The 12459-nt window shown below is 34.0% G+C and overlaps 1 protein-coding gene across 2 annotated transcripts; it reads left to right on the plus strand.

Annotated features, from left to right (window-relative positions):
- The first annotated feature begins 8195 nt into the window (after positions 1-8195).
- Positions 8196-12108, plus strand: LOC130973553 (protein trichome birefringence-like 3). 2 transcript variants are annotated; one of them, XM_057898139.1, is made up of 6 exons: positions 8196-8550; positions 9326-9584; positions 10037-10208; positions 10476-10675; positions 10823-10981; positions 11515-12108. In XM_057898139.1, the coding sequence occupies exons 1-6, from the start codon at positions 8370-8372 to the stop codon at positions 11843-11845; spliced, it is 1302 nt and encodes a 433-aa protein (XP_057754122.1). In that variant the 5' UTR covers positions 8196-8369; the 3' UTR covers positions 11846-12108. The 2 variants fall into 2 exon arrangements, with proteins under 2 accessions (XP_057754122.1, XP_057754123.1); XM_057898140.1 differs by having other exon boundaries at positions 8198-8550; positions 9329-9584; positions 11515-12106.
- The last annotated feature ends 351 nt before the right edge of the window (positions 12109-12459 follow it).

The raw sequence follows: 12459 nt of genomic DNA on the forward strand, positions 1-12459 counted from the left end.
GATCACCACTATAAATACCCTGGCACCCCTCAGGTATCTCTAAGTTCCAATACATTCTAAACCTGCTTAACCCCATGCTGACTTAGGCATCGAAGTGTCTTTGCAGGTACCACCCCCCATCTCTTGGAACACACAACTCGGAGGCGGCTCCCAGACGTAAACCAAGTCGGAGACCACACTCCTCCAGCGCTTGGGCCTCAAACAAGTCCAACCACCGTCCGGTTCTAGGTAAGCCCCGGAACATTGGCGCCGTTGCCGGGGACCTGGAGCTCAACTCTTGATAATGGCAGATGATCAATAACATAGTCAGACAACCACTCGACATGAATAAGATGCAAGCATGTTAAAAAGAAGCTGGAATACAGTTTCTATGGATACCAAAAATCCCGTAAAAACTTCTCCCAATGGGCAGAGGATATCAAATAGGGATGACGATTCTACTTCTACAGTTAAATTGGATTAAAAGAGAAGAAAGCACCGTCCCAAGGCCATTGTAGAAAGCAAACCAAAACGAACTCGAAAGCCAATTGAATAAAAGAATTTTTCAATTCAGAAAATTCAATTGGCAAAAGAAGTTACGTGAAAAAAAAAAGACGAACTCAAAAGCCAATTGAATAAAAGAATTTTCAATTCAGAAAATTCAATTGGCAAAAGAAGTTACGTGAAAAAAAAAATGGACGAACTCAAAAGCCAATTGAATAAAAGAATTTTCAATTCAGAAAATTCAATTGGCAAAAGAAGTTACGTGAAAAAAAAAGGGACGAACTCAAAAGCCAATTGAATAAAAGAATTTTCAATTCAAAAAATTCAATTGGCAAAAGAAGTTACGTGAAAAAAAAAAGGACGAACTCAAAAGCCAATTGAATAAAAGAATTTTCAATTCAGAAAATTCAATTGGCAAAAGAAGTTACGCATAAAAAAAAAAAGAGGGGGAGAAAAGGGAACGTGACTAATCCCAACCTCTTCGTTAAATGGACAATGACATCTGTCCACTCATGGAATGGAGCAGTTGCATGTTCCAAATACATCAGTAATTGGAGAAAGAAAAGAAGGGAAATCATTGTTGATAAAAACAATGAAACCTTTCTTTTCAACTTATGCCAAAAAGTGCAGCATCAGTCCATTTGAATGCAACCCAATCCGACAATGAAGTGATGAATCCAGTTTTTTCTTCATTGGATTCACATATCAATTACAACAGAGCAGTGAATAATACGAAAAAATTCACATGACACATCTTTCATTGGTTGCTCACAAATTACATCACTGCCAATGAATATGAAAGGAAATAATCCTATGGTAGAATTTGATGTCGTTTGCACACCAATAAAGATGAATGTCTTCCAGGAAGAAAACTGAAATCCGATCCAAAGGAAAAAGAAAGTCGGGGTGGCAAAGGTCCAGTCTTCATTGGAGGGAATGATGGTCAGACTTTTCTTCAAAGGTCGGATGAGCCGGGAGCTTACAAAGAAAATTCGACCTCTTTTAGAGAGCTCACGAATAAAAGTCCGACCTCTTTTAAAGGTCAGACTTTACAATAAGATCGGATGAGTTGGGAGCTCACCAAAGAAAATCCGACCTCTTTTAGAGAGCTCATGAAGAAAAGTCCGACCTCTTTTAAAGGTCAGACTTTACAATAAGGTCGGATGAGTTGGGAGCTCACCAAAGAAAATCCGACCTCTTTTAGAGAGCTCATGAAGAAAAGTCCGACCTCTTTTAAAGGTCAGACTTTACAATAAGGTCGGATGAGTTGGGAGCTCACCAAAGAAAATCCGACCTCTTTTAGAGAGCTCATGAAGAAAAAGTCCGACCTCTTTTAAAGGTCAGACTTTACAATAAGGTCGGATGAGTTGGGAGCTCACAAAGAAAATCCGACCTCTTTTAGATCCCATGAAGAAAGTCCGACCTCTTTTAAAGGTCAGACTCTACAATGAGGTCTAAAACCTCATTGCTTAGAAGAATCCGACCTCTTTAGATCCGACAAAGAAAAAATCCGACCTCATTTTGGAGTCTGTAAAAAATCCGACCTCTTTTACGATCAACTCTACAATGAGGTCAAAAACCTCGAAGAATATCAGAAAGAGGTTCCGACTTCTTTTAAAGATCAGAGTCTACAATGAGGTCGAAAACCTCCAAGCTTAGAAAGAAAGTCCGACCTCTTTCCAAGCTTAGAAAGAAGAATCCGACCTCTTCTAAAGATCCAAGCTTATGAAGATAATTTGACCTCCTCTGAGGATTCAAATCTACAAATAAAAATCCGACTTCCTTTAAGAGCTTACAAAGAAAAGTCCGACTTCTTTCTTGAGGTACAACTTCGAGAACCAGATCCCAAGCATAAATGGCCATGAGAAGGTCATACGAAGAAATTTCTCAACTGACAACCTCGTCTTGATCCAAAATGACATCGGACCAAAAGCGGACGAAGAAAAGCCAACACCAAAATGAAAAGATCCAACAAAGTCACTTAAGACTTGAAAAAGAACTACTACAACATACTCAACTTACTCGAAAACAATCTACCTAGATTGTGCCATGTTTACAACAAAAGGGATACTACAGCTAGAAAGTGCACCTTACTCCTTAATGCACACTTTTTCTGACTTGAAGTGATGAGATCCAAAGTGGCGTAAGAAGTTATAAATGCAAATCGTGGTCCGACCTCGTTAAGCCACTTGTACTAAATCAAACTGGCAAGGGGCAAAGCCTAAAATGAATTGCACAAATAACTTAAGGACAACGTGATCATAATCAAACATCAACACGAAGAGTATGTAAACCCGACGTCACAACAATTTGTTTAAAACAAATTGAGAAAGGATGGCGATTTATAAGAATGCCTCCTCAAGCCAAGAGATAAGTATCCAACCTTACTAAGTTGACACAACAAGTATAAAACAAGTTATCCGACCTCCCAAAAAGAGAGTCCAAAATAACTTGTAAAAGTCACATAGCAACAAATAGTAAGATTCAAGAATGGCATGACTGAATACTCGAGTCTGACTTTATGAAGCTCGACCTCGAGTAGGGGCACTGGCTTATCATGAAAGCTAAGTCCAAAATTATTAAAAACTAAAGACAACATTCTACAATGATGCTAGAGCACGAAAGAAGAACGTGACCCCCTTCCAGAAACCTGAGAGCAAACTCAGATAAGGAAAGAGCTCTTGAGACAAAGGATGGCTACGAGATTCGCCGCAAAAGACCTCATCTTGATAAGAAAAAATATCAGGCTACTGAGTTCGGGCGAATGAAAGCAAGCAACAAAAAGGATAGGACCCTACAAGATTACTGAGATCTTAGGAAAAGGTTATTACAAGGTGACCGACTTAAACAGCACCGAGCTACCAAGGACGTGGCATGCTTGAAACATGAAAAGGTACTATAGCTAAAAGCGAACTCTACTCCCTGATATACTCTTTTTCCAACTTCATGATTTTTTCCCAAAAATTAAAGGATTTTTTCTGAAGAAGGATTTTTAAACGAGGCATCATAGTAGAGACTAAGGGATCATAGATAGTGAAAAACCCTTAGTAGCAGTGAAAGTACCTTCGCAAATAAATAAAGATCTTTTATCTCTTATAAATTCCTTCTCGTTTTTCTTTCTTTCTACGAAACGCGCCGACTTAAGCTTGACAAAGCGTGAAAATCCCATGAACCGACCTAGACGGTCGTCAGGATAAAACGACGAGGTACAAGTCGGTGTAAAGAGGTTATAAAAGTCGATCGTAATAAACTCGAAAATTATCTGACTTACAAGTCGGAAAAACCGAGAAAAAAGGAAACGCATCGCAAAAATAACCTAAATCATAAGAGCTCAATAAATCAAAAATTGAGTACAAGGAATACCAAAAAGAGATCAGGAAACCTATTGAAAGCACTAAGGCAAAAGGCTGTCCCGAGTTGTTAAGGAAAACTTAACTTAAAGAAAGGGACAGTCAGCCAAGAAAAAGGTTTTTCAAAACAAAGATCAAAAAGGTTTTTCTAAGATTACTGAAATCTTAGAAAAGGGCTACTACAAAGTGTCTAATTTCGAAGGTAAAAAACTACCCAGGTCGCAACACACCTCCAACATAAGGAGATAAAATAATTCCTTATGAAAATTGATTTTCTACAATTAACACACACCAATTGAAGCTCGATAAACCGCGAAAGTCACGGGCCGACTATATAGAAATCGCCTGGATGAAGCGACGAAGAACCAATTGGTGGAAAGAAGTTACATATGCGAATTGGAAAGAAAACACCTCGAAACAGCTCGGGCCAAACGGGTTGAAAAAGTGGTGTTTAGAACAAGTCGCAAAAGTAACTTAACTAAATATGCCCCTTGAGGCATAAATACGATCTAACAACTCGATCCACATGAATAACAAATGGATCGTACAAAATCTCAAGCCTACAATCTCATCTCTACAAGTTCTAAAAATAAACGACCTAGTCGTATAAAATGGAACACTTTCACAAAAACAAGTTGTTCCAAAAAAAAAAAACTCGTTCTAGCATTCACAACAACATAAGGATAGCTTGGATTAAACGAGTTATGCCAGTCAACCATATTTTCAACGAAATTGTGTCAAGCACAAGTCGTGTCTATCTAAAAGTAAAGCTTTAAAAGTGATTTGTATCAAAATGAATCACTTCAAACGACTCGTATAGAAACGAGTTAAAAAGGAAGGATTGTAAACGTTTTTGAACAAAATCGAAACGTAAAAACTATCCTCCAAAACAACTTGGATAAAACAAGTTGTATCATACACAAGGACGACAACCTTGTAAAAACTAGAAAGGGGAGGGAATAAGCATATGATCCCTTCACCTAAGGCGCCAATTTATGCTCGACAAAGTGCAAAAATCACGAGCTGGCCTTTTCAATGGTCGCTCGGATAAAGCGACGAGGTATAAATTGGTGTCCAATGGTTATAATACGGCTTGATGATTTAAAACAACTCAAGCCCATGAGTTGAACAAAATCGAGTAAAAAATAACCATATGATCTAAGTAATTTAAATTGCGCAAAACAACTTGATATATAACGAGTTGTGCTTCAAAAAAGTGACTTGTATAAAAAACAAGTCATCTAGAAAACTCAGAATGAATGAGTTCAACAAAAAAAGGCTTCATTCGAAAATCCTTTCTGCTTGAGTGCTCGAGTCCGACTTCATAAAGCTCGACCTCGAGCAGGGGCATAATGGATAAAGCAACAAGTCCGATGGTTATAAAGATGATCTGATAGTTTAAAAGGACTCAAAATAAACAATTTGTACTTGAAACAAGTTGTGAAGTCCTAAAAAACAGCTCGAATTTAAATGAGTTGTATGAAATTAGATCAAGAAATAACCACGTTTTAAATAAACGATTTGTATCAAAACAAGTCGTAAGAAATCAGAATAAGTTTCAGAAAGGTGATTTGTATTAAAACAAGTCATGCATCCTCAAAACAGCTCGAACTGAACGAGTTGTACAAAATTAGGATAAGAAATGTTTTCTGGTTAAGCACGATATGCTAAAACCAGTCATACAAAGCCTACAAGCCTTAAATAACCCAGAAAGAACGAGTTGTACCAATCAGTCTTAGAAAAAAAGACTTGGCCAAAAACAAGTCATTTAAAGAGGGAAAAGTATTTATAGCACGCCAGGGGCATAAGGGTAAATTGACGCGATCATTAAAGAAACGCGCTGTTACCAATGTAACTGCTCCCACGTGTAAATGCGAAAACCCCAACAGACGTGACGTTTGATTAGACTTGGCGGTTAAGAAATTTAAAATCACGTCAGTTTTAAAAGTCACGACAGCTACAGACCAAGTTCAATACTCGAATCCAACTCATAAGCAAAAGAGATTGGAGTCGAGTAGGGACACTGTTCCTACCCTGACCCAACGGTATGGCCCAGGTCCAAATACACCAAAAGGCCCAATCCAAAGATTGGCCTTCGTTATTCACCGACCTCTTTAGAAGAGGTCGGACTCAACACAGACTTCTTTCCAAAGAAGTCGGGTTCAAGAGATAGCTGGCAGATAACACTTATTCAAATAAGTAACTGCCCTTAAAATCTCTCTAACCACTTCTAGAAGCCATATCCCAACAATCCCTAGATAAAAGGGACGGTTATCCACCTAAAAAGGTGGCACTACTCCAACGGTGGTTATTGGATCACCACTATAAATACCCTGGCACCCCTCAGGTATCTCTAAGTTCCAATACATTCTAAACCTGCTTAACCCCATGCTGACTTAGGCATCGGAGTGTCTTTGCAGGTACCACCCCCCATCTCTTGGAACACACAACTCGGAGGCGGCTCCCAGACGTAAACCAAGTCGGAGACCACACTCCTCCAGCGCTTGGGCCTCAAACAAGTCCAACCACCGTCCGGTTCTAGGTAAGCCCCGGAACAATAGTAATACAATCATTTGTCTCTATAATTTTTTTTTTCAAATGGAAATTGATTCTTTAAAATTATTTTACAATAAAGATAAACAAATTGTTGCTACTCAAAATTAGTTTTCAGCTTTTTTCCCAAAACTTTCTAAAATCCAAGATAATAAAAATTACTTTTTAAGAGAATAATAAAATCATCCCAACCTATATAATTTTTATGAAAGTTAAAAATATATGGGAATTAATTATCATAAGAGGATTACTAGTAAGAATAGTAATTGTACTAGGGGAATAAACTTTCTCATTTTTTTTTTAATAAATATGATAAACTGAAAATTTCTGTCATACATTATTTTTAAATAAAACAAAAAAATATAAAAAAATATATTATATAATAAAAAAATACACTTAACAATATCAATAAAAAAAATTGAGAAAATTCATTTTTATTTTCCCACTGTAGTGATAAATAATAATGAATATTATGAATTAAATGGATGAATAGTATACATAGTATTATAAGTTCATAAACTCAAGCCTTTAATTCATTTTGTATTTGTCTTTGTAAAATAATGATCCAGAGACAGGAAAGAATTAGTACATAGAAGTCCACTATCATGTTAAAATAATTAAACATAATAATTAATCAGTCTAATTATATAAAAATTCTCACGTGCAATCGAGAGGAGGTTTTGCACCTCACCTGCAAAATTGTAGACTTTATCCCGTTTTAGAGATATTTGTTAATTATTTGTTAAGACAACACAAATTTATAGACGTAGAGATTTTTTCCTTTCTACAGCATATACTTCACCTATTTTGTATTAGTCCTAAATTTGTGCATTAGTTAGATCCAGCACAATATATCTATCATCTATGTGAGCCTTATATATTTTGGAACAACTTCTCATAGCTAGATTATATATTCGTATGGACATTTACTTCAATACTCATCATCCTCCTTAGATTTTGGTGTAGTGCTCATTTCAATATAACTCCTATTTTTTTATCATTTAGTTAATGTAAATACGTATAGATATTTCATATTACAAATAACACGCTTCTTGAACCATAAAAAAACCATACTATATATAAAATATTAGCTAATATATAATGATACATATTTTGTATTCATAAAAAAACTTTAATTATGCTGCTGTAGATAAATCTAATTATTCTGCAATAATATGTTTGGTTATTTTACCGTAAAACATTTGATTATTCTAATAGTTAATTATATTATTAAAAAATATTAGACAATATATATATATATATATATATATATATATATATATATATATATATATGTATATATAGGTTGCGTTTTTTTTTATGTTTATAGAATATTTTTTAAAACGTAATAATCCTATAGAAATCCAAAATCGTGTTCAACGGTGAATAAAGCACAATTCTTTGTTTGTATTAATGAATCATTTCTTCACAACACGTAGTATATGACCAGATCTGTTGAATATCTGTATTAACCACAATTCTTTATTTGTATTAATTATCATTTCTTCACAGCACCAACTACCATATGATCACATCTGTTGAATTATTCATCATATTCTACATACAAGTGGCTACATGAAACTTAACATAGTATAATTTCCCATGTGATAAAATATTAGAGTCTAAATGACAATATATAAACAGGGAATGCATTATGCGTGTGTAAATAAATATGCATGATGGTAGGGTAGTAGTGCCAAATATGTTAGCCTTTCAATTCATTCTTTAACCTCCACTACCCTTTCTCATCCATATTTTACTAAATTTTAATTAGTCCTAAGCAAAACAAGAATACTATGCTTTAACTTCACTCCTACTCAAAATTTGCATAAAACCTCTCTCACCCTGTAAACCCTCTCACCACCCCTACAATGTCCTCATCATTCTGTTGTTTTTGCCTTGCAACAATAATAATTCAGCCTCTTTTTTAGTTTAATCTTACCATCTTTGAGCTTCAATTCTTCATTCTTCATCAGGGTAATCATGATGATGAAGCCTCCAAGAGTAGGAATAGTAAAGCTTCCTCTGACAACGATTATCATCACTCTATGTGTTCTTGTCTTCATGGCTCTGTTGTATGCTGAGAAATTCAGTTCCTTTTCATCAATCTCAATTATCAAGCTCAAGCCTTTTTGTCCAAGAAAGAGCACTGAACCCAAATCTAGTAAGTCTATTATTCTTCCTACGAGTTTAGTCGAGTCAAGTTGGGAGATAACTGTATCATTGCTAGTCCCTTTCTTTCTATACATGTATAACAACTATATTACTCTAACACTAAAAATCACCTGCGAATACAAAATGCACATTGAAAATAAATTAAATAACATACGTATTTATATATAAATATATGATTAACTGATTTTTATTTGTAGATAGCAATTTTTGTTAGTGTTGCAAGTGTGAGGAGTGTCGAAGTTGGTTCTACATTAAAGAAAGCAAGGAAGAGTGAGGATTTTATAAGATGAAAGACCCATTAACTTGACACCTTAAGGTTTTGAGTTGGATGTGATGTCTTCTTATCTTATGTTCTCTCACTTGATTCCTCCCCGAAACCTCCCCGATTGTCGAGAGCTTCCCACAGTTGCCCAACAATTTTGTTATGCGAAACATGTGTCAGTCGGTCACAGAAAAATACATATCTATAATACTACCATTTAGTCCCTTGTTACCATTTGAAATTTTGTTTTGAAGTATATATGTGCATATTTTTTCTCAATTTGCGTTTTTCTTTTTTTTTAATGTTTGATCCCGCACTAAAATAAAAATTATACAAAAATTTTTATTCTATTTACATAAAACTTTTGTCTCCGTTATCCAAATTTTTAAGATCTGCGACTGTGATCAGTTGAATTGAACAAAACAAGAGTTAGTTCTGGTTCTAGCAATATATGATAGTAATTAATGAAATGTTTTTATCATATGATTCATGATTATTTTAGCAGACGATAAAAGAGTAAAGGAGGAGGAGGTTGGAAAAGAGGTTGTGAATGCATCATGGGTCGATGACAGGTTTGATTTTGATGCTGAAGAATGCAATGTTGCAAATGGAAAATGGGTTTTCAACCATTCAATAAAGCCACTATATTCTGACATAAGCTGCCCCTATATAGAGAGGCAGTTTTCTTGTGTCAAAAATGGAAGAAATGATACTGATTACATGCACTGGGAATGGCAGCCAGAAGATTGCAACTTGCCAAGGTAAGTTTCATGATCTTTGTTCCTGTATCTCTTTTTCTTTTTATAACAATAGATTAGTTTAATTTTAATCTAGTATAAAATATTTTACACAGTCGTCTAATTATATCTGTTCTTTTAGATGATCATTCACATAATTAATGTAAAGGATACTACTCTCATATAGATTGCAATTGTATACAGAATATATAGAGTGAGAACAAGAATGAATGATCAAACACGTGGATTCCATAATTTCTTTTAATAAAATACAATTTCACTACCAAACATGTCAACACCTGTATTTTATGTACATATGTATTTTCTATGTGAGTATTGCTCCCACGTTATATAATTAAATACATGTGTAAACTTGTTTTACAATGATAATATATTAAAATTAAATTATTTTGTTAATATATAAATTTTGTTACCCTTAATATACGTAACAAAAAATGACTAACTTTTTTTTGTAGATTCAATCCTGAGCTAGCTCTGAGAAAGCTTCAAGGAAAAAGGCTGATGTTTGTTGGGGATTCACTACAAAGAAACCAATGGGAATCTTTTGTTTGTTTGGTGGAAGGGATCATACCTCAAGACCAGAAATCTATGGAAAGAAGAAATATTCACTCAGTCTTCAAAGCTATGGTATTGAAATATGTAACTCAAGCATTTTGGTTCCTTTAAACATAGGCTCTTCTTCTAGTTCTCAATCAACCATATATATGAGATGTCACATTAATTATAATTACTTAGAGATTTCCTTAGAGATTTCCTTAAATATAACATATTAATCTTTGTATTGGATATATCAGTGAATTAGTTAGATGTCACATTAGTTATAATTACTAATTATTATTAGTTATTCTCATAATTAAGTTGTAACTTATTTGTTTCTTTTTTTTTTTTTCACAGCAATACAATGCTACTATAGAATTCTATTGGGCTCCATACATAGTAGAGTCCAACTCTGATGTTGATATCATCGGAGATCCAAAGAAGAGGATAATAAAAGTGGATGCTATCATGGACAGAGCCAAAAATTGGACAGCAGTGGACATTCTTGTTTTCAATACCTATGTTTGGTGGATGAGCAGTGCTAAGATTAAATCACTGTAAGCTTTGTTTCTTTCCAAGATACATAATCAAATTTTCTCTTCTCAAAGATTATATGAAGTGTAAAAAAAAAAAATAAGAATCAATTAATACATGTATTTTAAGAAAAAAAAAATGGTTCTAACATGTAGTTTGTTAATTTTAAGGTGGGGTTCATTTGCAAATGGAGAAGAAGGGTACGAAGAATTGGACAACTCAATTGCTTACAAGTTAGCTTTGAAGACTTGGGCCAATTGGGTTGACTCAACTATCAATCCAAACAAAACCAAGGTCTTCTTCACAACAATGTCTCCCACACACTCAAGGTCTATTTTTTGTTCTTATCAAAACTACAATTTCATCTTTTACAATTACAAGTACTGAAGTACCTTAACCAATAATCCTATGAGTTGCACCTAGAAATTCCGTGAAAAGAGTTATGAAATATCCAAAGAACCTAACAATTAAAGTGTAATTTAGTTTGGGATTTCAGTAAAATATGTAATTATGTTTTCGTTTTGGTTCAGACAAAAAAAATCAAAATACTCAGTTTAAGTTTTAGTTTCTATGGTTAATTTGTCTTCATAAAATATTTGATAGACAATTGATATGTGACCTATTAGTATTTGGCAGAGACTTAAATGCAGTTATCTTCATGTAAAGTTGATAGTTGAAAATCATTAGATGATTTGATATATTTGATTAAATTGTCATCTAATGTGTCAATTATCAACTTTGCATAAAGACAATTGCATGCAATTTTCCACCTTACAATTTTAAAAAAAAAAAACCTAAAAAAGGCACCAATTTTTGGAGCTAAAAATTGGAACTAAAAGACTTAAATCATTTTTGTTAATAGAAGTGAAGATTGGGGCAACATGGAAGGTGTGAAATGTTTCAATGAGACAAAGCCTGTGAGGAAAAAGAATCACTGGGGAACTGGTTCTAACAAGGACATAATGAATGTAGTGTCCAGAGTGATGAAGAAAATGAAGGTTCCAGTGAGTGTTATAAACATAACACAGATCTCAGAATACAGAATTGATGGCCACTCTTCAGTTTACACTGAAACTGGAGGCAAATTGCTAACTGAGGAAGAAAGGGCCAATCCCCAAAATGCAGATTGCATACATTGGTGTTTGCCTGGAATACCAGACACATGGAATCAAATATTATTGGCAATGTTATAACAAATGTATAGTAAAAAGCTTTCATGCCATGGCCTCTTTTTTTATTATTATTCTATGGTGACATGCAGATGTCATGTATTTTGTGTATGTATATTCTTCTGCCGTTGCTAAATTGATTGATATAAAAATGGGTAAATCATGACTACCATAATGCAAATTCCATTAGCAGATTAAAAAGAGCACCAAATTGTCAGGCATCAAAATATCAATTGGAATTATTGATTTTTTTTTTAATCAATTTTTTCAAGTTTAAGTCTTTTGCATGAAATAAGTAGTGGTTATTTTTATGAAAATATCTTTATGTAAAGATGATATTATGAATTCTTAAATAGTTTGTAATATAATCTTTATATGAAGATGTTTTTATGAAAATAACCACTAAAATAATTTGCATGAATATGAGATAAGTTCTTTGTAAAATTTTTAATGCTCTAATAGAAAAATAATTGTGATTTTGCCCCAAAAAGTTGTCACTATTTTAGTGGCGAGGATGTCTATTTAGGGGTGTTTGCGGATCGAATCGAATAGGATATGATCAAAATTTCGATCTGATTTGCACTAAACTAATTTGATCAGATTGAATCTAATATCTGCATTTTTTTATGCTCATATCT

The sequence above is a fragment of the Arachis stenosperma genome, chromosome 4 (assembly GCF_014773155.1).
Source record: "Arachis stenosperma cultivar V10309 chromosome 4, arast.V10309.gnm1.PFL2, whole genome shotgun sequence".
Taxonomy (NCBI): domain Eukaryota; kingdom Viridiplantae; phylum Streptophyta; class Magnoliopsida; order Fabales; family Fabaceae; genus Arachis; species Arachis stenosperma.